The sequence below is a fragment of the Myotis lucifugus genome, unplaced genomic scaffold (assembly GCF_000147115.1).
Source record: "Myotis lucifugus unplaced genomic scaffold, Myoluc2.0 scaffold_203, whole genome shotgun sequence".
Classification (NCBI taxonomy): Eukaryota; Metazoa; Chordata; class Mammalia; order Chiroptera; family Vespertilionidae; genus Myotis; species Myotis lucifugus.
Window position 1 is genome coordinate 1,079,535 of NW_005871251.1, and position 26,815 is coordinate 1,106,349.

Consider the following 26,815-nt stretch of genomic DNA (forward strand, 5'->3'; position numbering starts at 1 on the left):
AAAAAGTCTAAAAAGTAAAACCTGATAATAAGGATTATAAATTAAGAAATGAAACTTCCATGACAAAATGCCATAATTTTGACTCACTTTGCATTAATATTTATTAACAATAATTACATCAAAAATTTACTTGAGCAGGAAGAGACAGCCACCCACTGGGCCAGTGAGACTTTGTCATTGGAATGCAGGAGTATGACTGTGTGAGCTCTGGTCTGCAAATGGCCCTGCTTCCTGCTAATCTCTGCAAAGCCTATTGCTCCAAACTCACCTGAAATCCACGAGATGCTTTTTTGTGCTCTCACTAAATTCTTTCTGCTGTTTTATTATTGGTTGCTTGCCTGTTACCGATTCTTTAAGCTAGTCAAATTGGATTCTGTGACTTCAAACCAAAAATAACTTACTTAGAACAGTGTCCCATCATAAGAGCACAGGTGAGAGAAGCGATTCCAGGTAGTGCACCCCACTTTCAGTGCCCAGCGAGCGAGAAGCCACATTATAAGCAGCAAGTTGTAAAGTTTCCCTCTGTCTACACACTCATCCAGACCCCAGCCCGCCATCTAGCACCGCATTCTGAATGGGTCGTAGATTCTTAATCTAGAACTCCAGAGTCTATTCATAATGACTATTTGAATGGATCCTTTCCCCCGGGGCCCTCCATGCAGGCCTTTCTCCGCCCATTACAAGATGCCTTTATGTGGCCTGGGTCTCTCTGCTTTAAGGCTCCTGATGCCACAGGAACAGGTCTGGCAGCTTTCTGAGAGATTCTGGGCCTTCCCTCTCTCTGCTGCCTGCACACCCCTCACAGCTACTTCCTGCCTTTCTCACTGACAGCTCCTCACACCTTGCCTTCGCTGTCCCCCCAGGGAACACACCTGATACATCCTGCCACAGTGATAACCATCACAGAGAAAACCAAGTGCTGCTCCCCCACCAGCCCCCGGTTTCCAGGGGTTTCCAGTGAGCTTGTTACAATGGGGCCCAGAGCAGCCCCGCCATCCTACAGGCATCCATTCAGTTGCTGGTAAGTCTCTCAAATTCCTTTTCCTACTGCAATGTCTCATGTCTGGGGACCAGCCCGGAAGCAAATTGCTTTTGGAGGGTTTCACAAAGATCCATTCAGCCCTGCTGGGGAGTTATCTAAACGTGGGGAGGGGAGGCATTTGCCACTGTGAGGCAGGGGATGTTTTTCATATGCTCGAGCAACTCAAAAAGGACTTTGTTTTCAAACTTGGCATGTGCGGGTCCTGGAAGAAGCCCAGGGCCCTTGACAAGTTTGAAGGAATGCGTTTGGAAATCACAAAGTAAAATGAGGGCAGCTCCCCCACCTTTGCCCCCACCTAGGCCATTGTCCTTACAGGGAGAGGGAGTTCTCAATAAATCAGTGCGCTGTACTGGCAGGGCCGCTCTGACGAAGGCACCCACTGGTTAATCTTCCACTGGTACACTTTCCTTTGATCTGAGACACAGTGCTTCTCTGTCCATTAACCACAGTTGTGACCATAATGATTCCTCCAATAAGTAAAACAGAATCCAGTGAAACCTGTGAAATGCTGCTCCCTGAGCAAGTAATTCAACACCCCCAGCAAGGAGCAGCCTGCCCTCCCAGCCAGCAGGAATGAGCTGTAGTCAGGAAGTGAGGAGCCCGGATGAGGAATGGTGGCCCCGCATTCTAATTTTCAATGACAGGGAGCTGCAAAGTCTCTCTTCCCTCTCCCAATCCCCACAACTGCCCAAAGCCCACCAGCGACAAGTGGCAGAAGAAAGGTGTCACATTAAAGATACTGGACTCTGAAATCGAGAAAACGATTGGAAAGACAGGAGGGGGTGGGGATGGAAAAAGGGGATTCGAGGGGGGCACAACTTTATTAGCCTGCAGTGGAGGTTACAGAAAAAGATGACAATAAAACCAAGCCACAAAAGCAAGGTTTTCCATTTTAAAGAATAACTGCAGGGTTTTGAAGCGGTATGCCTCTTTTAGGGAAACACATGCCTAAAATCACCAGCTTTGAGAAACGATTGTCTCTCATTTCTTCCCTGGCTGGAGCCAGCTCCCTCAGAGATGTTTCTAGCTTCTCAGGAAAAAGGACTGTGTTTTAGGTATGTAAGCGTCTGCCCAGGAAGTCTGAGACATCTGTGTAAATCGTGTTTGGGAAGCAGTGAACACTCTGGATGAAAAAGGGGCCACATGCTAACCCAGCCGTGGGCAAACTACGGCCCGCGGGCCAGATCCGGCCCGTTTGAAATGAATAAAACTAAAAAAAAAAAAAAAAAAGACCGTACCCTTTTATATAATGATGTTTACTTTGAATTTATATTAGTTCACACAAACACTCCATCCATGCTTTTGTTCCGGCCCTCCCGTCCAGTTTAAGAACCCATTGTGGCCCTCGAGTCAAAAAGTTTGCCCACCCCTGTGCTAACCTGACAAGCTCAGGGAAGGCCTGCATGGTGGTCTTGCAAACTCAAAGGCCTAAAGTAGTCACAAAGGAGGGTCTGAAATTAAAACTTTAACTAAAAGCAGTTATCGTGGGTAGTCGCATCCTAGGCCGGTAGCTTCCCTGACAAGGGTAAATCTTTATCTTAACTGAACCTACTGCCTTTTTGCATTACATATTGTTGGAAAGTCAAAGTACTTTTCCTTTTTCCAGACCCCTTAAAGCACAGGCACCGCTCTACGGAGACTACAAATCCCCTCATTGTTACTGAGTTAATTGTTGACTGTTAACTATCCTGCACCCACCTAAGTAAAAGAAGTACGTGTCTATCATTTTACTTTTTATCCAATCCCAGAGCTTGCCCGCCCCCCTTTGCCTTATCCCCCCCCCTAATCTATCACCAATAGATTTCATGTAACCCAATTACGTCTCCTCCTTTGTAATGTATAAATCAAGGTGAAAAACTGCCACTCTCCAAGCATTGTCCCAATCCGTTGAGATTCTGCATCCTGGCAATTGCTGACAGTGTGACTCAAATACACTCACAAAAATGCTTCACAGGTTTGAATGTTTTTTTACGTTAGCAGCTCCAAAGGAAACAGGGAGGGAGTGGGCTTACCCGACGTGCCGGGCTGGCAGTTGCACTGGTAGCCGTTCACCAGGTCGATGCAGCGGCCCTCGTTCAGGCAGGGGCTGCTGTAACACTCGTCTATCTGGTCGCTGCAGATGGCGCCCATGTACCCGGGGTTGCAGATGCAGGTGTAGGAATCAATCCCGTCCTGACACTGGCCGTGGTGGCAGGGGTCGGGGTCACAGTTGTCGATGTTCTCCTCACACAACACGCCCGTGAATCCTGGGAAGGAATGTGACCAAGGAGGCTTAAGAACCAAGGCAGATACTCCACACCTGAACATACATGGAGCCACATCCCCGTACCCTACACCCCCCATGCCTGAATTCATCCTGCGGGAATGAGCGCTTGACACTGACCAATGGCATTGATTCATAAGGCAGGCCCAGAGAGCTGTGCTTAAAATAAAGTTCTTCAGATTGAATCTGCAGAATTCAAATACCTCTTCCTAAGGGATCAAAGCTGTCCTGGCAGAGATGCTTCAACTGCAGCTTCACTCCGTACTGGGCCTCAATACCTTTCCTGGGTATATTTACCTCTATATTCTTTTCTTCCCAAACCCAATATACAGGGACTGTATTCATGGTTCCACGGACCTTATCTTCCCCATTTTTTTTTTTGAGGAAGGGAGAGGGATATAGAGATAGAAGCATCAATGAGAGAGAGACATCGGTCAGCCATCTACTGCACACCCCCTACTGGGGACTGAACCTGCAACCCGGGTATGTGCCCTGTAAGGGAATCGAACCGTGACCTCTTGGTTCATAGGTCGATGCTCAACCACTGAGCCACACTGGCTGGGCTCCCAATTCTGACTTGACAGAACAGAGAACTTTTCTTTATTCCTCAACTGCCCCCATCGTACTATGCATATATAGTAAGTTTTCCATGAAGATTTGTTGAATAAAATGAATGACCAAGTTATAAGCATTTAAATGAAACTGGGACAAATGAAAACTCCTTCACTTGACATTAAATCTCTTCTCGGGGACTCCAGTAAGCCTCTCCTCCCTTCTCAGCATGAGTCAGGGTGTTTCACCTCTCTCTCCTGAAGGTCACTCTCCATGAGCATAAGCTGCCAGAGGAGGACAGAACCCGGAACTCCTCCAGCCAGAGACAACAGTTCATGAAGACAGAAGTGGGTACAGGGTTCCCTGACAGGGCCTAGTCTAAGTAGGCCTAGTAAGTGGTGATGCTCCAATACTACGGAAATAGTAATCATTTGTTTCCATGACATTGTTTTTCTGTGATCAGAAAGAAATGCACATAATGTTTAAAACTGTTTAAGAACCCATTTTCTAAAATTAGAAGATTGTCCTTAATTCTATTCCTAACTTCTTTCTCTCCTAAGCAGAGGGATAAAAAAGAAATTGGAACGTCCCCTTTCCTAATAATGTCTAGTCCACTTCCACAGTGTTGGTCTGGGCTGAAGCAAATGTGTAACGGGATGTTTGGCTTATTCAGATCACTCCCACATGGGAACTGTGGCCACCGACCAGACATGCAGAATATTTACAAACGGATTCTTTTTCACTGTAGTAGCAGAATTCAGGAGAGAGGGCTCAGAGCTCTCGCACCTGTCTGAGGACCACCTGACTCCTAGGGCGTGCGGCCTTGTTTGCAGGAAGCATCTGCACTTGCACACAACAGCCCTTAGATTTCTGGGCCTTTGTTCAATCCCTTGCCTCAAGAAACACAGCAACAAGCCTCCTGCTGAGGAGCCCCAGTGAAAAGAGCTTTCAGCTGGAATGTTTCCCTTCCCCAGAGGAATAAGTCAAGCCAGCTGGAAACTCACCGCTGTCAGAATCTGTCCCAAAAAGACATGGACACCAAATGGCCATGTCCAGGCCAGGCCACTATTGTGGTGGACAAGGAGGCAGGTGTTGGAGAAGGGAATAGTGGAGAGAGAGCGGCAAAAACCAAGCTGGAAGAAGACCTCTCTAAACGCAGAACAGTCCCCCCAGTGCCCGGGGCTGGTAGGGCAGCGGGACAAGGACAGTCTCCTGTTTGTTCAGGTGGACCTGGGGGGCGGGGTGAAAAATGAGAAGAATCTCACCCGTGGCGCACTGGCACTCATAGCCGTTGGGGTGATCGATGCACTTGGCGCCGTTCAGACACGGAGTGCTGGAACAGTCATCAATATCGATCTGGCAAACGGGCCCGGTGAAGCCTGCAAAGGGCACAAGAGGACACAAGTCACAGGATTATCCCATGTCCGCCTTCACTCCGACAATGATGCCCGAGCAGCGTGGGGCTGAGTTCCCTTACGCCAAAGGGTCAGCAAAAGTGAAATTATTCTCCCCAGCAAGTGACCAGGACAACAGGGGGAAGCTCAGGGCACAGAGGCACCGGTGTGTGTCTCCACCTCTGTTTCTTCCCCACACTTTTCACTTCTAGTTAAAACAGGCCTGAACGGTTACAGGGAAGCACTCCAACAAGTGAGCTTCGCCTCAGAGGGACTGAGACTGAAAATGAGAGACACCACAGTGTGTGGCAGAAAACCTGGCGTGTCTTCAACAATAGCTCCGGGGAGGGAGAGAAGAGGCGGAGCATTCTTTGGAAAAACTGACTTATGTTGGCCGTTTCTGGACTCAGAGGTGAAATGTCTAAAAATAATAATCCCACCAACGGGCTTCGAGACTCTAACCCATGGGGGAAAAATACAATCCCGAAGAGCCTGAAACGAAGGCCTCTGTGAGGCATGAACTTTCTGAAATGTACACACAGACAGAGAGGTCATGGGCCTTTCCGAACAGACTTGGACTTGTGGCCACAGAGGATTTGGAGGACACACTAGCTGAGACAGACTCCCCGACTCTGTACACACATCTCCTTCCTGAAGGGCTCACTTTAATGACTTCCGCATGCACAGCCCACACACATTCTCTGCCTGCTCTCGCTCCTCCCCTCCCCGGGGTCAGTCAGCTTTGTGCTTCTGCAGATAGCAGGGCAGGTGGTGGGCACTTACCAGGGGGACACAGACACTGGAAGCGATTGACTTTATCCACACACTGCCCATTGTTCACACACGGGTTGCTCTGACATTCGTTTATCTCCAACTCACAATGCACACCTTTGAAACCTGAAGGAAACGAACCACACGAGTGGCTTAGAAAGAGAGAAAGGTGTATTCTAGCCAAGAAAGCACAAACTTACAAAGATGCCTACATCCTCCATGAGCAGAGACATTTCTGCAGAAGACCGGGGGACTATGCCGTGAGTGACAGTTAGATCACACAGGGGTGTCCTCTGGGACATCCGGGTCACTGTGATGAAGGGGATGAGGGTACCTCCAAGACCCTGGTCACACTTCACGTGCCAACAGACTGGGCCACGTTCTCTGACCAGTCCAGGCTTTGCTTTCAGGGCAGCACCAGGCCCGAGGGATCCCCACTGCTTGTTCCTAAAGACCAGCTGAGTCAGAGATGCTGCTGCCCTCAGGGTGCAAGGCAAGGTCAGGAGGCTCCCAGGCTAGAGCGCCAGCACCGTGATGGGCAGCAGCACTGCAGCCTCCACTGTGAGCGGCACTGGCTGTGCTCTCTGCCAACTCAGAAACGGTCCCTGCGTAAGAGCTCCAGGGGACAACTCATGAATCATGGGACATGGCCATGGCAGGTTCCTACAGAATTACGGGTAAAGTTAATTTCTGCAAGTGGGAAGGCATGGTATTTGTAACACATAAGGGAATCAGGAAGGCTTGCTACTTAAAGGACACTTATGGTAAATACTGTATTAAATAATCTTGGCATAAAAACACTCCTTTCTGAAATTTTCTCTTGCACGAACCTGGGTTTTGACATGATGGGCATGGTTACCTGGGCCTTCCCAGTTCTAAGAAGTCTAGCACTGCCTCACTCTAAGGGCCCCTTGGCCGGGAGCCCCATCACTACTGGGAAGGAGATGCTGACGGGGCTCACGGAATGGCCACACTGTGCTGAGTGCTCCACCTCAGAGAAGCGCCGTTCCGTGCCTCCAGCCGAGACCCCGCACTCGGATGGGCCCAAGTACCTGGCATGCACAGGCAGGTGAAGCCCCCGATCTTATCCAGACAGGTGGCGTCGTTCTGGCAGGGGTCGGAATGGCACTCGTTGATGTCCATCTCGCAGCGAGGCCCCGCGTAGCCCTTCAGACACTCGCAGTGGAAGGCGCCGTCTGTGTTCACACATTTCCCTGCGTGCTCACAAGGATTGCTATTGGCTGAAAGACAAAAGCACCAGTTACCAGGATCACAGCATGACCGAGTTTCCACATGTGTGGACTACAGACGTGGTCTGCTTGTTACAAGCGTTAGGGCCAGGCATTTCGTAGTCTGATTCTCAATTTCCCATTTTCTTGTGAACAAATTAATTAATTAGACTAGGCAACCTCACTGTCATGTGTCTCTGGCTGCCCTTTTGCCCAAACTGTCTCTAAGGTCGGGCTTTATATTAAGAATCAAGTACAGACCACCTGTATATGTCAATTCCCAGACTAGAATATATGATTACATTGAAAGGATGGTTGTAAACAATGGGCAAGTAACAGGAGATCTGGGGTAAAATGTGCCTCAGTTGAAATGCTTGCTGAGCTCGAAGACACGGGAGGAAGAGGAGAGGTTTGGGGAACTCACCCATGGTGCACTCATCCACGTCTTCTGTGCAGTCAGCCCCTTTGTAGCCTTGTGGGCAGGTGCAGATATACTGCCCGTTCAGGGGGTTGGTGTCACACAGTGCCCCCTTGTGGCACGGATTGCTGATGCATGCATCATCCAGATGACACAAGAGTCCTGTCACAAGAACAAAGAGAAAATGACCCCAGTTGAGGAAGAGTTGTCTCTTTCGTGGAGGAGGGAAAGCCTTCTACTGTCTCATCAAAATCCACCATGGAGATTGAGAACTTTCCTTTCTCCTGATCCTCCCCCAGGAAGATGCTGCAAGTCAGGAGCTTCTGCAGACAACCCTGGTGGCCTCCCCCTCACCCTCGGCTAGACGGCTCCTCAAGGGCCATAAGTGAGATGGACAGACGACAGAGACAGGCAGAGGGCAATAACCTTCCTACAGCCCTCTGACTGAGCAGCAAAAACAGAGGATATGCAGTTCAACAGTAATTTCAGATAGACAATAAGTCATTTTCTATTGTATGTCCACACTGCTGCCTGCATCTCTATTTTATTTGCTAACCTACTTTCCCCAAATCATGCCACCCGGTGATCATAGAGGTGTCAGCATTTCACTAGCCTCAGAAGAAAAAAAACCAGTGCAACAGCATCAGCCTATGCTCGGGCAGCCCTTTAATAGTGTCAGCATTCCTGGCTCAAGTGCCCTCAGGACTGAGGCGATATTAGCTGGCCCCATGTTCTGCATGGTTCACGCGGCAACTGGATCTTCCACTCTGCAACTAGGTTAAGAACAGGCAGCTAAGGCTCCTGCTGCAAGGCTGGAGGTGGGGCTCCTCAGAAGGCATAGATATGAGGACATTTCAGAACTGCTGGGCCCCAAGTTCCCGCACCTAAGCTATCTTTCTCCACAACTTCCTCCCTTCCTTAGCTGTGAAACTGAGGAGCTAGAGCACTGTTAACTCTGAAGCACTGTTAACTCTGAATCAGTAAAAACCCACCCCGAGAGCAATATTTCTATAGACGCTGGGAGCTGGAACACACTTAACATGCTTCTGTCCTGCCAACTCCTTCTGAGTAAGTGGGCTATTTCTTCTTAATATGAAGTCTCTACATCCATTAGTCATTTTGTCTTAATTTCTGAGGTGCTTTTCAGCCTAAGGTCATAAGGAGGTCAGCAGATGCTCCCAAGGCAATCGTGACTAACTTTCATTTTTTTAGGACGAAAGACTGCGTTACATAGAGTTGAGAGGAGAGCCAAAAGCGATCAGGAAAAAGACTAGTTCCATAGCACTTTCGCTACCGATTAGACTTCCAGAACAATCTTAAGTGATATGTACCTACCGATTGGTAATGAAAAGGACACAGCTACCGACATGAAAGAGAAGAAGGCAGAAATCCTGACTGCTCACTGCCCCTTCCCTAGTGTCCAGCTCTGTCGTTCTGCTGGCCTCACCTGTCTTTCCCTCGGGGCACATGCACGAGAAGGAGGCCACGCGGTCAATGCAGGTGGAGCCCGGCGTGCAGGAGGCGAAGGCACAGTCGTCGATGTTCTCACTGCAGTCGTCTCCACTCCAGCCATTGACACACACGCAGCCGTAGCCTCCGTTGCGGTTGGTACAGGTGCCTCCGTTCTGACAGGCGTTGGGCTGCAGCAGGCACTCGTCCACATCCTCCGTGCAGAACTGTCCTTTGGGGGGAAAGTGCCTTTGATCAGGGCTCATAGGTCTCCAAGAATTAGTACCGTACCCGCCCCCACACATTCTTCACCCTAATGTGACTTGCCTGAAATTAAGGCGAGCAGAACCCACAGCAGATCAGGTTCTCACATGCATTTTAAGGCCACTTTAAGCCATCTAAATTATATTTATTCTAGGGAAGTGATTTAAAGAAAAACATGGGAGTTGCTATCCCTAGAAACTCTGACAACATGAGAATTTAGCCAACCTATCAAAGAGAAGATAAATCTTTAGGATTCTGGACTCAGTTAAATACCTGGGACTATGAATATATAACTGAGAAGGGGGAGAAGAGTCTAAGAGGTGAATAAGGAAAAGAATAATGAGAAGAAGCGTAAATGTCAAAATATTATGGCAGTTGTTCTGTATTTTGATTGTCAATGTCAATAACTGTACCATATGATTCTGTACAATAGTATTGTAAGATGATGTTACCACTGAGGGGACTTGGTAGAGAATATCAATACAGTAGGTCCTTGGGTTACGACAGAGATCCACTCCTATGGCGCGACGTAACGCGGTTTTCACCCTAAGTCTGAACCTACCTACATAAGCACCTACGTCACTCATATGAAGCACATACACAGCAGTAATGAAGGGAAACAGTAAAAAAAATTTACAAGATAACAATTCCTGACCTTTACTTGTGGTAAATAAATAATAAAAAACATAAAGCACATAAGTACATACGTTGAAATGACAGAACTTTTTTTTTTAATAAATAAATGAGAGATGGCGACGTAACCATGAAACGATGTACTTTGAGTCCGACATAACCCAAGGACTGTCTGTACTTATAGCTGCATGTGAAATTACAATGATCTCAAAATAAGAAGCTTAATTTAAACCGAAGGTAAAGACAAGCAAAGGTAGAGAGAGCAGATGAAGGACAATAAAAGCCTTGGTAAAATATGAGTGTGAGAAACAAAGCCAAGATGGTGAGACTGAAGCAAACTGTGCTCAGCCTGAGGTACCCAAGCTTCAAGGGTGCAGATTTGTGGAATAAGACAGAAAGTCGACCCAATATAATAGAAGATGGAAAAGGGTTCAGTATGCTCTGCCTGAAAAAGAGCAAATTGGAGGACGCTAACCATGAGACCATTTGTGGACTTAGTGCAGGTCACTACAATAGCAACGGACAGGGACAATGGCAAAGGCTCGCGGGACCCATGACAAGGAACAAGGGTATGTCTTCATCTTACAAGCCAGGAATTTGTGACTAACAAGCAGTTCAGTGCCAGGCTAGCTGAATTGTATAACAAGTCTTACTGGAGGTCTTTTAATACCAGTTTAGAGAGCTAGCAAAGGAAACTAATATTCAGGTCATTTGAATTCTCGAAAACACAACACAATTAGCTGAAATGAAAAAATCCTGATGATGTCCTTAATTCTCCCCTTGTAAAAGAACTCAATGAATAATTCAAAAAGGTATTCTGATTAAGAGGCCTCTTAATGAAAAAGCACATGACGCTTATACTCAGAAAACGCCAAGGCGAGCCCGAGTCTCCAGAATACCTAATTCAATTGGCTCAAGTATTTTCAGGAAGCCGGCCATGTGCCCAGCTATGTAGCCATCACTGCTGGCAGAAGCTAGGTGTGTCAGAGCTAACCCAACTGATCACCGATTCTTTACTTCCAATATGACACCATTCTTTACACTCATTATTGCATGCATTATTACAAAGCCAACATCACTCTATTCCACTTATTTAATTGCACATCTGTCTCTCATCACTTGGCTGCAAGCAACCTCTCAGTTCAGGAGTGTTGTTTTTTGTGTGTGTATTCCCTGGGACGGCAGGATGGGTGTGTGGGCATCTCTGGAACTCTGTGCTCAGCATTCCCCTTCCGTGCTCCTCTCCTCATCCCCTTCATCTATATAATTCTTGAAGGAGCCACCAAGTCTTTAAATGATCATGCCCTCCTGGGCATAACTGACTGGTAGAGGATGGGTATCTGATACGAGTTACCTATCGCTGTGTCTCTTTCCAAACTTTTGGACTAGGGACCTTTTGCCACATGGACCAAAAGGACGAAGTGGCCAGTCTACAAGAAAAGGAGAGGGGCGAATCAGATGTGCACAGGAGAAGTACATTCCAGTCAATAGTTCCGGTTGTTCCTGAAGCCCAACTGCTCCGAACCCATTCAGGGGCACAACTATTCTGAGAGATGTCCCTTGCAATGGATTCCCCTAATTTCAGATAAGGATCTGTCAGCTGCAACCCATAGTACTAGCTAATACAGAGTGAATGAGTTGCATGAGATGTGTGAGTAAGTTGTGTGAGTAGGTGAGATGTGTGAGTTGCATGGATGAGTGAGGTGTGTGAAATGCATGAGTGAGTTGCACGAACGAGTGAGTTGTGTGAGTGCATGAGTTGTGTGAGTGAGTGCATGCATTGGCAATGACTTCCCCCACGGCAGACGATGCCATTTATTACAGAAAGCTTTGCTCCCTTCCTGTACTGGCAGACATGCTTCCTCAGATACAGACAGATGTGTAAGTGGGATAAAGGTGGGATTTAGAAATAAGTATATGACTGAGAAGTAGGTGAAGAGTTACTGTAACCTGGACATTACTGAGAATCTTGTCTCTTACACTTATGCGAACTTAAATATCTATGCTACCCTAAAACCAAGTGACTTGCTAAATGTGAGCAATTTGGTATTGCAATAATTATGGGTGTGTATTTTTGGCAAAGACTGTAGTTTCTCTATCTTGAAAAGGGACATATATTCATAAATTGTTTTTATTTTATAAGTACTAATAAAATGGAAGAAAGCCATATTTTGGTTTTTATGATTATAGCAAATGTACTAGCTAATATAACATCCTTTTTCATCCATGTGCTTCAAAATTTATTTTACAAAGGAGACTGACCTCTGGCCACTCAGCTGCGATGTACTCTCAAGTTACAAACTGTTTGTCCCTCTAAAACTGTCACATTAAATCCAATATCTCTAAAATGAAGGCTTTAATCTTAAAAAAAAAGGGAAAAATCTGGATATTATTTTTCTTTTTGACTGGCTTTGTGATAATTCTGAGTATAAGACACTGTGTTTAAAAATATCTCATGTATTCCTTATGCATTATAATTCCCAGACACTTAAATATTGTAATAAGACAGACGAGATAAATAAACAGTGCCTGGAATGCAAGTTTGGCACTCTTGGGAGAGGAAACCAAAAGTCATTGATTGCCCACTAGGAAGCAGGCACTGAGCTTGAGCTGCAACAAAAATTATGTCCTTCATGGTTGAGAAATCAGGCTCAGGGAGGTATGGTAACTTGCCTAGTGTGAAGTTTTCTGCCCTCAAGGAGAGTTGGGATTTGGACTAGACCTATCTGACTCTAAAATTCCTAACAAAGACTTGAGATGTGACTCTCACGTATCAAAACCAACTCTTCGTGTCTAAGGTTCCCAAGCACACAAAGTGGTGCGGATGAAGGTGAGGATTCCAATCATCACTCACACAATCTGATTACTGAAAAAACGTAGGAGTGCAAGTCACTATCCAAATAGCAAATGTACTTTTGGGGATAGCTCACTATTTTTTTAATGAGATTGATTTTTGAAGGCTAAATACCATCACTGAACACCTTAGGACTATCTGTCTGTCAGATATGGTTCATTAGAAAAATCAAATCTAGAGCCAAGAGCACACGTGGCGTATAAGAATTTTCTACAGAATGGGTCATTTTTCTCTAAGTTTCAGGCTCATTTCTCCAGAACAACATGCCTTCCCAAGCTCATTTCTGCCAGAATTTTTTCTCTCCTCCTACTTCCAATTCTACCAACCAGTTTTTAAATTCAGAAGGTAGACAATAGTAACTCACGGGGCCACTACAGTTGCTTGTCCAAAAGTTCCCAATGGGACATCTACTAAGACACTGCCCTTCATGTCACCGCCCTCTTGGCACAGGAGGAAACCAATGCAGAAGCCTCCAAATAAGAAAGAAGGCTCAGAAAGGTCAGGTAACTTTCCCAAGGTCATAAACCAGTAAGTGAGAGCACTGCCACTCAAAGCCAGATCAGTCTGACTCGAAATCTACTGCTTTCGACCACAGCACAGTTACGTACCCAGCCCTGGATTTGACCTACAAGATCTACAGACTTGGTCCCTGATCCTCGGGTCCTAGGGCACTTGGAGAGGGCATAGAAGCATGAGACAATTAAAGAACACTCCTTGTTAGAAATGAATACAGGCAGAAGGTCACTGAATATTGAATTAGGAAAATTTCTTGGTGATTATCTGGCGAGACTGGGTGCATTTAGGTTATTCAGCTTTTCCTACTACATCCCGGACTGGAGAGAGGTGCTCACTGAGGGTGATAAGGTTAGGTCTTGAAGACATCAACATGACTAAAATGTATTCTTTGGCTTGGATTTAAAAGGAGAAAGGTTGGCCAGACCGGTGTGGCTCAGTGGTTGAACGTCAACCCATGAACCAGGAGATCATGATTTGATTCTCGGTTAAGGCACATGCCTGGGTTGCGGGCTCAATCCCCAGTAGGGGATGTGCAGGAGGCAGCCGATCATTCCTCTCCCTCTCTACCTTTCCCTTCTCTCTCTGAAATCAATTTAAAAAAAAAAAGCATATATTTAAAAGGAGAAAGGTTGGCCTGGCCAGTTGGTTGGAGCACCGTCCCATATACCGAAAGGCCATAGGTTCCATTCCCGGTCCGGGGACATACAGAAGGCAATCTATTGATGTTCTTGTTCTCCCTCCCTCCCCCTCCTTCTCTTTAAAACCAATGGGCATATCCTGAGATGATGCTTAAAAAATAAAATAAAAGGAGGAAGTCTGGAGCTCGTTTGAAGCTTTGAATTCGACTATGAATTCTAAATTTGATGCAACAAGCAAAGGGAGTTATCATGGGTTCATGGGTGGGGGAAGACAGGATCAAAATTGCCTTTGAAGATTAGTCTGCTCATAGAATACAGGAGGCACTAAAAGCAAATGACTTTCTGTTAATAGGGAGAGAAGGAGAGAGCACCAAGTTATGAGCGACCTAGCACATAAAAGCCGCTGGTGAAGCGGGAGAGCTGGGTCGTTGCCATGCCTGACCACGCTTCTAAGCCTTCAATCCAACAAGTGTCAGCATGTGGCATCATCGGTCTCAGCTCACACAGTTCACTGGCGAACTCCAAAATATGTTGTAGGAGGCTCAGTGAGGCAATGTTTGAGGGCATCAGGGGACCCGCCCCTTAGTAATTTCACCTGCCAGATATTGCAGCTATGGCCATTTAATACTGGGACTAAGGCCCGCCCCATTTTCTGTGTGTAAAAGAAAAAGAAATCACTTGTTTTTAGAAGGTGCCATTTCTGTTGCCACCATGAGTCTGGACTAACTTGGTATGAGATGTCACACTACCAAATCCTTTGCTGACACCTTACATGCTTAGAGCCTCCTGTGGCTACTGATAATTTTCTGGCTGACAGTTTGCCTCATAAATATATCTCAACTTCATATCTTCCCTTCACATATTTCACTCTGGCCATGATGCCTTACTGATGGTACCTTAACATTATCTTCTTTCCTACCCCAGACCCTCTGCATTTCCTGTTCTCTCTACCTCACATATTCTTCCCCTCTTACTTATGTGGCTAATTACTTCTCCTCCTTTGACCTCTCCCGTCACTTAGGGAGATCTCCAAATTCACATCCACCAGGGCAGGGACTGTGTCTGCCATTCACCTCGGTGTACGTGTCATGCACTGTATCAGACACTTGGTGTCAGTGGAGAAGTAGATCTCAGACCTAATCTAACGTGCTCATTTTTACAGATGAGGAAATTAGGACCAGAGAGGTACACTGACTTGTCCACGTCTAGACAGCCAGTTGGAAGAACAATGAGACAAAATAAAAAATGGAAATCGTTAAGTGCGGATGGTAGATCAAGTTAGTCTTCAAAACAGGGAAGGAGATGCTGAGCTGACTGCGGAGGGACAGGGCAGGAGTGAAAAATGGAAGAGCTAAATGCCTCCGCAGTGCTGCTAAGGAGATGACACTACTACTTCCCCATTAGAAACATACGCCTGCTGTGCTGGTTTTATAGGAGTAGGGTCGCTTCCATGCCAAGCTTTTCTTACTGCCCCATCCTACTGTCTGGAAACCATAGGGTCCATCGTGGGTCCAACTGTGGCAGTAAATATGAGAGGACTGTCCTGAAATGGAAACCATGGCCTGGACCGCACTAGCATCAAGCTCTAGCCCAGGGGCCGCGTGAGCTGCAATGCACTGGGATACAAACAGCTTGTTGTGGCTCTCAAGACACCACAAACAAACCATCCATCTGACCTGGAGTCACAAGTGACTGGGAAGTACGAGGAGGAGGGGGAGGCGGCGTGATCACTGAGCCTTAGCACTTTGGGAAGAAGCCCCCTCCCTTCCCAGGCATCTCTCAACTGTGAAGTGTGTGGGAAAAACTTTTATCACATCAGTGGCCCTGCTAAGGGTCAACTCTCATTGCAACAACAATCACCACATGAGAACATATAAAAAAAGAGCTGGGCTGGCCCTTGCCCTGACCCTGCTACCTCCTCTCTTCCGTGGTTAAATCAAGAGAATTCAGTCTCCAGTACACCCTTCAACCAGCAGTTGCCAAGCTCATCTTTCCATTTCAGAGCAGAACATTCTTACAACCTCTGTCCTGCGAGACCTTCTCCTCTAAACACAGTTTTCCATTCCGAAGCTGAAGTGAAAGAACAGAGGACGAGTTGCCCATTCGGCTGCCTGCTGGCACTAAAGCTGGTTGAAGCATTCCGTAAGAACACTGGAGTCCACGGGGTCTGCTTAATGAGAGAATGTGCGTGTGCACAAAGCACTGGTGTATACACAAGACCCGGGTATGCCGTGGGTAAGGGGAGAGTGTAGGGGTGAGGGATACACGTATGGATAAATGCAAGACGCTCAGTGAATGTGAATGTTGCCTCCATTTCTAGATGCCATGACCTTTTCCCAGACTCCTCAAAAGCCTAGTTTCCCTGCAACCTGATCAATAAATTTTCTAAAGAGTTGCTCAGAATATCAACATGTAGAGTGAGATTGTGCATTTTGCCTGTGAAACACATTGATGACTTCCATTCTACTTAGGATGAAATTCTAAATCCTATCCAGGTTTTCTGCCTACCTCTCCAGTCTCTCCCTTTGAAACACCTCTGGCTCTACCATTCTGGTTTCCATCCCCCCCCCCCATTTGTTTATATCTTCCTCTATTTATTCTTTTTAAAATATTTTATTTTATTGATTTCAGAGAGAGGAAGGGAGAGGTAGAAACATCGATGAGAGAGAAACACTAATCGGCTGCCCCCAGCACGCCCCCTCTGGGAATCAAGCTTGCAACCCGGGCATGTGCCCTGACTAGAAATCGAACCAGCAACCTCCTGGTGTTTGGGATGACGTCCAACCAACTGAGCCACATTGGCCTCGATTTTTTTTTCCAATGTCCTATAGTCTTCTGAGTACAGGTCTTTTAGCACCTTGGTTTATTCCTAGGTATCTTATTTTTTGTTGTTGTTGCAATGGTAAATGGGATTGGTTTTTTTTTAGTTTCTCTTTCTAAGAATTTATTATTGGTATATAAAAATGCCATCAATTTCTGAATGTTAATTTTGTATCCTGTTAATTGCTAAAGTTATTGATTAAATCTAGCAGTTTTTTGGGTGGAGTCTTTAGGGTTTTCTATGTACAATATCATGTTATCTGCGAATAATGCCAGTCAGCCCTCTTTGATAAAGGTCCTCCTCTTCCAATTGCTTCCATCTGCTTGAAGGTAAGTAGGCAAAGAATCCATGTTTTCTTAATTCCCTAAAGCTGCTACTGACTTCAACCAATAAACATTCATTCATTAAGCCATTTCTAGGTACAAGACACTGTTAAGCACTTAACTGTCAAATGTAATCCTCTCATACAATGACTCCAGTTTTACGATGTAGTACAAGGCCTGGTCCACACCGGGGAAAGACACTAAAGTATCTCAGAGAGATAAGGAGAGAGATCCCAAAAGAACCCAATTACAGCCCGAAATTTGGAAGAATAAGGGCGGGTCAGAAACAAATGGAAAGGTAATGCCCAATTCGTTCATTCATTCACTTATTCAATAAAGATGTTTATACTATGTGCCAGGCCTGACCTATACATACTGGGGCTATAATGGTGAATAAAACAGTTATGGCTTCTACCCTGCAGAACTTATAGACAAATACAGGTTTACAACCAAACCATTATACAGGGGGCAATAACAGCTCTAATTGGTGCGTGCTGCCTTGGGAACACAGAGTAGGACAACAGAGAAGAACTAAATTCTCCAGTTCAGTTGGTGATAATATGTTTCATTGGCAAACTACAATTATGGGACTAATGGCATCTCATATCAAGGCAGTGTATTTTTTTTTATAATTCATTTTCCTATAGACTACCCCTCCAAGCCACCTAAGTTTGCATGAAAAATAAGAATTTATCATCCAAATATTAACAGTAACGGCAGCATCGGGCTCCATATTCTAAAATCATGATGGTCTCCTGCTTTAACTATTTCTAAAGTTCTTTTACCCATTTGTTTACTGCTATGTAATCCAAACCCAGATCACTCCCTAGTGCCAGAGATTGCACGAGTCTTAAAACAGAGATAAGCACAACAGAGTATCTTGGGAACAGACTCAGAAACATGCCATCTAATGCAACCTAACGTCAGGATAAGCTGCATTATAGCAGAATAAACTTTAAATTACTGAGACACACACACACACACACACACCACACACACACACACACACACACACACACACACACACAGACTTCATATGTTAGCCAGGTGGTGCAAGAGTGTGTATGTGTGTGAGAGTGTGTGTGGGAAGGGGATGAAGTGGAGCGTATTTTAGGCTTAAGGAAGTGTACGTGCATAGGTTTGAAAAAAAGAGAGAACATGGCTCATTGGAGGTAATGAAAAAACCCCTGTGAGATTAAATTACAAGGCATGCATCAAGGAGATATGGCTGCAGGGGGAGTTATATGCAGAGCCTTGGAACTCTATCCAGAGACAAGGAGGACCCACCGAAGTGTTTTAAGCAAAGAAACCACACGATCCATCTGTGTTCAGGAAGCCCACTCTGCTGCTGCGGGGAGAATGGACTGAACTCCATCTCACCCTTGCAGGTCAACAGCAATTTAAAACCCTGAGGGGTTCCAGGGCTCCCGTGGCCACTCTAGCAATGAGAAAGTCAGTGCGTCCGGGCCAATTCCAGATGCAGCAGCACCAAAGAGCATCCAGGCTCAAACGGCGAATGACAAGAAGCGGATGCTGTGCCAAAGCTAGACATTCTGAGAGCCGAGCCCTGGCACAGAGAAGAAAATGGTGCCAAGCTTCGGTCCCCCTGCCAGGAGGCTCATGCTCTGGCTCTCTCCCCGCTCCGTGGGCTGCTGGGCTGTTATTTCAGTTTATGTAAAGACCCCTTCACTTCTCTGCAAGGAAAAACCGCAGCAGGGGTTCCAAAGAGAATCAACCTACTGTTTACAGGCAAGCAGTTACCATGAGCAGAATGAGTAAAATTGAAAAAACAACACCTATTAAAACATTCTGAAATATGAAAGATGTGGAACATACCACTTAAGATGTACAAGAAGGGCATACTTGTGAAAAACATTCACTTCCAGAAACTAATAAATTTAGAAAGAACTGGTTCTGTACTCTCAAGAAATTTAAACACATGTAGGTCTAAAAAGAAATGAAAAATAATATAGGACATCGGACTCTGATGAAAGGAGGCAGGCTGAGAGAAAGGCAGAAATGGAGAGGAACTAGAGTCAATGAGTTTAAATATTATAACAATATAAAATGCAGTTCAAGTAAAAATCAGAATTGGAAGCTACAAAGGACAGAACAATGAAGAAAAAAATCAGTGTTGTGAAGGAAAAGCTTAAGAAATTCTCATAAAATGCTAAGGAAAAAACAGCAAATTATAATAGTGACAGAGAAGATTTCAGCCATGGGGGAGAATGAAGACCCAATGTAAAGGTAATAGGTTCCTGAAAACACAAAAACAAATGAAAAAGACACCATTTTCTGAGGTAAGATCAGACTTAAGTCTGCAGCTCCAAAGGGCTCAAAAAGTACTGAAATAAAACACCTATAACCAATATTGGTTGAAGATTTGATTTGAGAGAGAGGAGACGCAGAGCCTGAGACTGACATGTCTGACACGGAACTTCCCTCTAATACTCACAACAAGAAGCAAAGGAACAATATCTAGAAACTTGATAAGATTAATTTGTGGCCCAATAATTCAATATCTAGACAAGATGCTATTTGTATAAGAAGGCAACTAAAATCCAAAAATCCAAGAGCTCTGAAGATATGCCAACATTTAATTTTTCTGGGGCAAAAAATACTCAAAGATGTACTCATTTAACTGAAAAGAATAAATAAAAATAAATAACTCAGGAATGAAAAGGTTGTGATATGAATGTACTGGTAGTTAACACAAAGCAAGTCACACATAGAACTGTCTAAAACATTATAAATTGCATTATAAAACAATAAAAATATCAAGAATAACTTTTGAAGAATATGTATAAGATTTTAAAATTCAGTACTAATAATACTATATATGAATTTTTAAATGCAGATCATAGAAACAAAATCTGGAGAGTAGAGACAATATTCCTCATCTTGCAGAAAAGGCAATTGGTATAGTTTCATTTTGACATTGAAAAATAGAGAAGTTGATTCAAATCCAAATTTTTCTAAACATGTATACGTTTAGAAATAAAAAGAACACCTCACACCTCTCTCTATTGTCCTCATGGACCATTTCCACTTCCTTAAATGACTTAAGCACATGGCTTTATGTTCTTCTCACTCTTTCCTCTCCCATCTCCCATGAAATCAATATCTGGGTTGGAAACTAATAACGTCATTTGAGCCAAGAGTTCTTAATTTTCTCAACAGACCTCCACATCTACTCCATATCACGAACATACTCACATTCTGGATCTCATTATGTGACATTCACTGTTCCCATTCCAAGATCTCAAACTTGGTACACTCTCTGACTATAACTTCCACCTCCCTCCTTTCCCATTCCCAACCATCATTTCACCTAATTTACCCCCCACTAAAACTTCTAAAAGCCCCTCCCAAAATAACCCAGTTCATTAACCAACCCCTTCTAGCCGTCTTAACTCTTAGTCTAGCCAAGGTTCTACGGTTGGTCACATGAATGAAGTTTCTGTCCCCCATAGCTCGGGCCCTGCAGCTTCCTTTCTCCCCTTTCGAGCTGTACAAAATCTTAAGTGACTATGCCCACTCCTCCCTTTCCTCCTTCCTCAACACCCACTTTTCTTTTTAACCCCTTGCAATCTGGTCTCTTTTTCTCCTTTTATATTGAAACCACATTTTAGAAGATTTCCAATGACTTCAAAAATTCTGATTAACTGTATAATTATCATTCTTATTTGAGTCTTCTGGTTGTCACTCATTCAATAACCACCATTTGTTAAAACCGGACCTGGGAATGCCAGTTCCCAGCCCACCAGAGGCTGAGAGTCTAGTAGGTGAAGCAAACACATAAACCAGGAAGAGGAGTGAAATACGACAGGTGCCACAACAGAGGCATGCAGAGTCGAGTTGAGGGCACAATCTTAAAATGCACCCCAACTCAGTGATGCTATAATGGCGAGCTTCTTCCCAACTCCCACATCCCCTTTTTCTCATCTTCCTTCTTTGTATCCCTTTTCTCATCAGTTTTCTTTAATGCAGACATTTCTCACAATTCAGGTCCCAACCCTCTGTTCTTCTCACTCCACACACTTTCCCTTACAGACTTGATACATTCCCAAGGCAACCAAAAACAAGACTCAAAATTTAAGTCCCTGCCTAGCCCCTACTTCTGCTCTGACCTCCTGTGTCTTTCTGCTGAATGCTTTTCACTTGGAAAACTCACCTCAAACTCACCATCATCTCTAGCCTATTTCTCTGTCAACAGTCCCCACAGGTTCCTATTACTCAGATTCAAAACAGAAGTTAACTCTTCTCAATCTACCCCCTCATTCAATGGAGAACTTAGATGGTCCCCAATTCCTGTCCATCTTTCTTTCAAAGTCACGTCTATTCGTACTTTCTAACTCCCACTGTGGTTATGTAGACTATTTCTTTCTAGGCAGTTGACCCTTCTTTAAAGATAGAAAATGATGTCTTTCTTCATGTCTCTACGGCATCCAGCACAGTATATTTGAATTAGTCATTCAATAAATATCTGTTACTGAAGCTACCTTATGACCATTCAGTGGGGCCTTTAAAAGCCATGAAGTGAAACTGGGCCTTGCCTGGAATATAGCCAAAGCCAGACACTGCGTCACGGACGAGGGCAGAAAATTCCCTCCTGGTCTCCCCTCCTGCATTTCGTGGGGGCTATACTAACCCCCTACCCCTGTCCCCACCAACACAACCACTAATCAGCTCTGGGGTGAGGGTGCTTCAGGCCAGCACTCTGGCAGTCTGCCCAACTGACAGTGAACTGAAATTGGGTTGGGGAAGAAGAATTCCAGAAAGCAGGCTTATTATCAAGGCCTCGCAACCAAGTTGACAGCAGAGAAACTGAAATGGGAGCTGCATTTTCCAATTCCCCATGCAGAAAGTGAAGGAGAAAACATCTATAGGCCCAGATGTAATTACATCGTTTCCACTCTCAACCAGAAAGAGCAGAAAAGTGGCTGTGAGGGAAGTCTCCTCAGAGCATAGCTGGTCACCAACCAGAGGCCGGACTGGAATGGGAATATTCAGTTCAAAATGAAAATACCACCATGAAGAGACTCCACTTCCTGCCAGAAGGAGCTCACGCAGCACCTCTGGTGGTATGTTCCTCGCTGATTCATGCCAAAAACTTTTACTGAAATTGGAGCAACCAACAGCAAAGGGAGTCTGAGCCAACGTTCAGGCTCGTCGTGTTATAAAGGAGCTGAGAGACAATGTGGTCGGTTTTATTAGACTCATGTCCCACCTAACGTCCATTGTTCACTTCTGCTCCGTGTCCCAGAGCTCTATTCCAAGCCCACGCTGAAATTACATTTCTGGGTTAATAACCAGGACAGGAAAATAAATCACGTCTGCCCTAGGAGTGAACCCAAAACCAAAAGCTGCCAGAGAGGAATTTGTGAGTGGAGTTTAGAGGCAACTTTAATTCTGAAGGAAATGAACCTTTAAAAAGAAAATCCAAATAGCAATCTACGTAGACAAAACATTCATCTGCACTGCCTCAGTTAATTTGGGGGCCTTTCATAACTTTTGTTTTCTTAGGTGGCTATCTGCCAGAGCAAAACTTCTCTCATAAGATGGCAGATGGCTTGGGGCCAGATACAGTAACAGTAAAAACACGTGTGCCCGGGCTTCGTCCGATCCTCCGGTGTACTTCCATTTCGTAAAGGGAACTAACTCCATCACAATCTACCAATAAAAAACTAAATCATTTGTCCAATTCCATTTCTTTCTTCTGCCTGGGTTTTAGCTTGGCCAGAAGGGTGGTAGCTTTTGAGGGCATCAACGAATACTAGTCTAGAGAGTCACACCAAGTGAAAAGGTTCTGTGATGGGCTAGAGATCAGTTCTGCACACCAGTGATGTGGGAAGCACACCAGAGCATGGCCACCATGCTTTTTTCCAGTGAGGCCAACACAAGGCCCCTCTACAGACAATTACAAGCCCACCTCTACCTACCAGGATCAAAGAGGATACATCTACCCAGTAGCAGCAATGGTAACACCAAAGAACATCTTTGCCGCTAAAGTAGCGTGGTCCAATAGAAATGTCTCAGAGACAAAGATGTAATTTTTTAAAACATATTTTTATTGATTTCAGAGAGGAAGGGAGAGGGAGAGAGAGCTAGAAACATCAATGATGAGAATCATCAATTGGCTGCCTCCTGCATGCCCCTCACTGGGGATCAAGCCCGCAACCGGGCATGTGGCCCTGATTGGAATCGAACCCAGGACCCTTCAGTCCGCAGGCCAACGCTCTATCCACTGAGCCAAACCGGCTAGGACCACAGATGTAATTTTAAATTTTCTGGTGGCACTTAAAAAGGGCAAAAGAAACTGGTAAAATTAACTTCAATATTATATTTTATCTAACTCTGTGTATCTAAAACATCATTTTAGCATCTAATCAATACGTAAAACATTATTAATGAGACATTTTACTTTAAAAAAAAATCAGGTATTGTTCAGTTGTGGCACAATAGGTGTGTCTAGTGGCTACCATATCAAACAGCAGAATTCAGAATGTTTTACAAGATAATTGTTTGGTGAGTATAAACTCAAAAAGCTTTTTATTGCACCATTCATTCACCCAATACCCCAATAAAGTAACTAAGAGATATCAGTTCCATGGTTGACAAATAAAGACTTCAAAAAAAAAAAAAAGCGGGTGGGGGGGCCGTGGGGGGAAGCTGACACATTTACCTGAAATCAAACCATAAACACACTTGGAAAAACTCTGGTCATGTGAAGCCTGAAATTTGCTATAGAAGGCTAAGCCTTCCATGTTTGTGCACATCCAACACAGGCTCTTCTCATTAAAAACATGGCAGATTCCCAAATCTCCACTTATTTCAAATTGATACCTAGTTTTTTCAGCTCCACAATCCCATCCATTCTTTTTCAGATAGCTGGCAACTTCATTCCCTCTCCTAGAAACCTACTCCAACCCTTCCTTTTCTATTTTGTCAAAAGCCAGACGAAACAGTTCACGCTTAAACTCTACAGCTGGAAATTATAAGGGAATTCTGAACGAAGTTGTAATAAAGCTTTTAGGTATAATGAAAAGACCACCAGACTAAATAGTAAACATTCACTTAATATTAATTTCGAATCTCAAAGTAACAGGTAAACTTTTAAAAAGGAAAAACACAGAGTTAAAGCACCATATCCTAGAATAATATAACTATAAATTGTACTTTCAATCAATTAAAAAGAATCAAAGTTCTTAAAAACAAAAAAAATTTCAAAAAGACCACCCATAGAGTAAATTTGCATAGGAAAAGGATCACAGATTGAGCACAGACTTGGTTCAACTTCTAGCCGAACCACTATGTGCCTTGAGTAAATGTTTAGCTCTTCTGAGACCCATGATCATCTGTAAAAAGGATATTTCATAAACTCTACCCCTCATACAGTTACTGCAAAGCTTACACAAAATAAAACACTGTAATCAGCACTTATTGGGGTGCTAATAAATAATAAACATCAGTTAACTCCCAGCCCCCGGCCCCAGTCATTTCTTTAGGTTGTATAAAGCAGAACATACTAATACAGGGCTGAGGCCAGGAAGGACTTCATTCATATGAAGTGGAAGAACCTTGGACTTTATCCTGTTGGTGGGGAGGAGAGCAAACAACAAGGTTGTCATTGGAAACCAAAGAATTGGGAGGAGTGACATAGAGGAAGGAAAACTGTGGCAAGAAACCAAAGGAAGGGGGTCACTTTATACGGCAGCAGATCAAAATAAATAAATATTACCACACTGGATTTACCCATCATGTCTGCCATCTTTTCTAGAAATACAAGAACACATGGAGAAAGAAACATCTTACAAGGACCTTCACAGAAAAGAGGAATTTATTAAACATCCTGGGGTAAGAAATGTTGGTAAATTATCATTTCACTGGGAAAACGTGCCCCATGATTGGGTTTTCCTATTTCATATCAAAGCAGGAAACTAACTGAGTGTGGTATCAAAGAAAAACCAGTAACGAAATCACAATATCATTTCATCTTCACTGTTCGGAGCTTAGAACCACACGGAGCCCTTCTCCTCTCCCCCAGAGCAAGGGAGAGAAGAGAATGGGGCCAAGTCCCTAACCAGCATCTCATCCCACCCAACACCACTGCAAGGGACATTAAAAAGAGAAAAATTCAAATCTTTCCCGTTATTGTCATGTAATTAACTTCATAGTAATTTTTTAAGGTGAAAATAAATGGCCTTTGAAAAATCTACCAGAGAAATGGCAAAAGCTAAAGAGAGAAGACAGAAAGAGCAGGGGTTTGGGAGTGAAGGCGTAGGATCAAGACACCAAGTAGAAATTCTAGGGGAAATCCAATTCTAGGAAGCCCAGTGGGAAAGTATTACAAGTGGACAGTTTGGGGATTAAAAGCAGAAATGTGTGCCTTTCCAGAAAATCGTGTTATTGAAGTTTTAAACCCTTTTAACCTTTTTTTTACTCATAGTCTACAGCTCAAAAAAGTACTCTAAATAATTAGCTGCCACAGATAAGGGAAAGCAATTCTTAGCACTAAATACCAGGTAGGCTTGGCGGCAATCCAACATCAAGACTTCTTTGCCGGGCACCATCCCTCACGGGTACTGTAGTTTCTTCTTTATATCATAACTTATTCTTGGGTTTCCACATTAACTCAATCAATTTCTCTCAAAAAAGGCTCAGCTCTTAATCACTTAATCAGTTCTTAATTGTCTCCACTTTCAGTTAGATAAATAAACAGAAATGGGATCTGAATGTCTGCAAAAAATCACTTAGCTTTCAAACAGAAGTGGAAAATCTGCCTAAGACAATATCAGAAACTTCCAAGAGGTTTTAAAATTAAGCAAGGCTACTCTTCTAATACTAGTATCAGAGGCAAAAAAATCTATTTTTATCCGATGTGAAAAAAGGATATGAAACAGGGAAAAATGGAAATGTAGATGGGTGTCATAAAAATGTATCAAGAGCACCTGCCCAACCCTTTGCATAATTACAGGACACAACAATAAGATGAGGTGGAGTTCTGTCTGTGAAGAAACAATAAGCTCTGAACTCTTGAGGTCTCTATAACTTGTACTTTTTTTTTAAGTTGGAAGAGGAATATTCTAATAGCCTTTTCATATAATTATGAATATTCTTTGACATGACACCAAAATTTGACAAGTTGTAATTCCTCCCCCTCTCCCCCCCCCGTTTTTATTGAGATATGACTGACATATAACATTGTGTAAGTTTAAGGTACACAATGTGATTATCTGATATACATATATATTGCAAATAATTACCACCATAAGGTTAGTTAACACATCCATTACTTCACATAGCTACCATTTGTGTGTGTGTGTGTGTGTGTGTGTGATAAAAACATTTCTATCTTTACATTTAAGCATGTTCTTTTCCTCTCAGATATTTATTACGCATCTACTATGTTCCAGCGATGTGCTGCTTTTCCCAGATAACCTCTGAGTCCGTCAGTCATGCTCTTCTCTCACAGCTGCCCCAGCAACGAGCACGGTGCTGAGTTCAGAGCCACGCTCAGTAAGTACCTGTGAACACATTCCTTTAAGTGAACACAGGAGAACGTAGATGGTCAGCACAATGACCTAGCACAGAGACCTTGTGAAAGGTGCCCACTTCTACAGCAGCCTGCCTCTGGTTACCAATCCG

General features: G+C 44.2%; 1 protein-coding gene and 1 pseudogene across 1 annotated transcript in view; one reads left to right on the forward strand and one right to left on the reverse strand.

The window, feature by feature from the left end:
* The window catches only part of NOTCH2 (notch 2), a gene marked incomplete at its 5' end in the record, with an annotated part of 92,329 nt that overhangs the window by 34,263 nt on the left and 31,251 nt on the right, over window positions 1–26,815 (reverse strand). The window contains 6 exon segments of the mRNA XM_023761240.1: window positions 3,055–3,288; window positions 5,123–5,236; window positions 6,035–6,148; window positions 7,075–7,263; window positions 7,676–7,831; window positions 9,117–9,350. Coding sequence (XP_023617008.1) covers window positions 3,055–3,288; window positions 5,123–5,236; window positions 6,035–6,148; window positions 7,075–7,263; window positions 7,676–7,831; window positions 9,117–9,350 — 1,041 coding nt within the window.
* Window positions 17,728–18,078, forward strand: LOC106698609 (annotated as a pseudogene).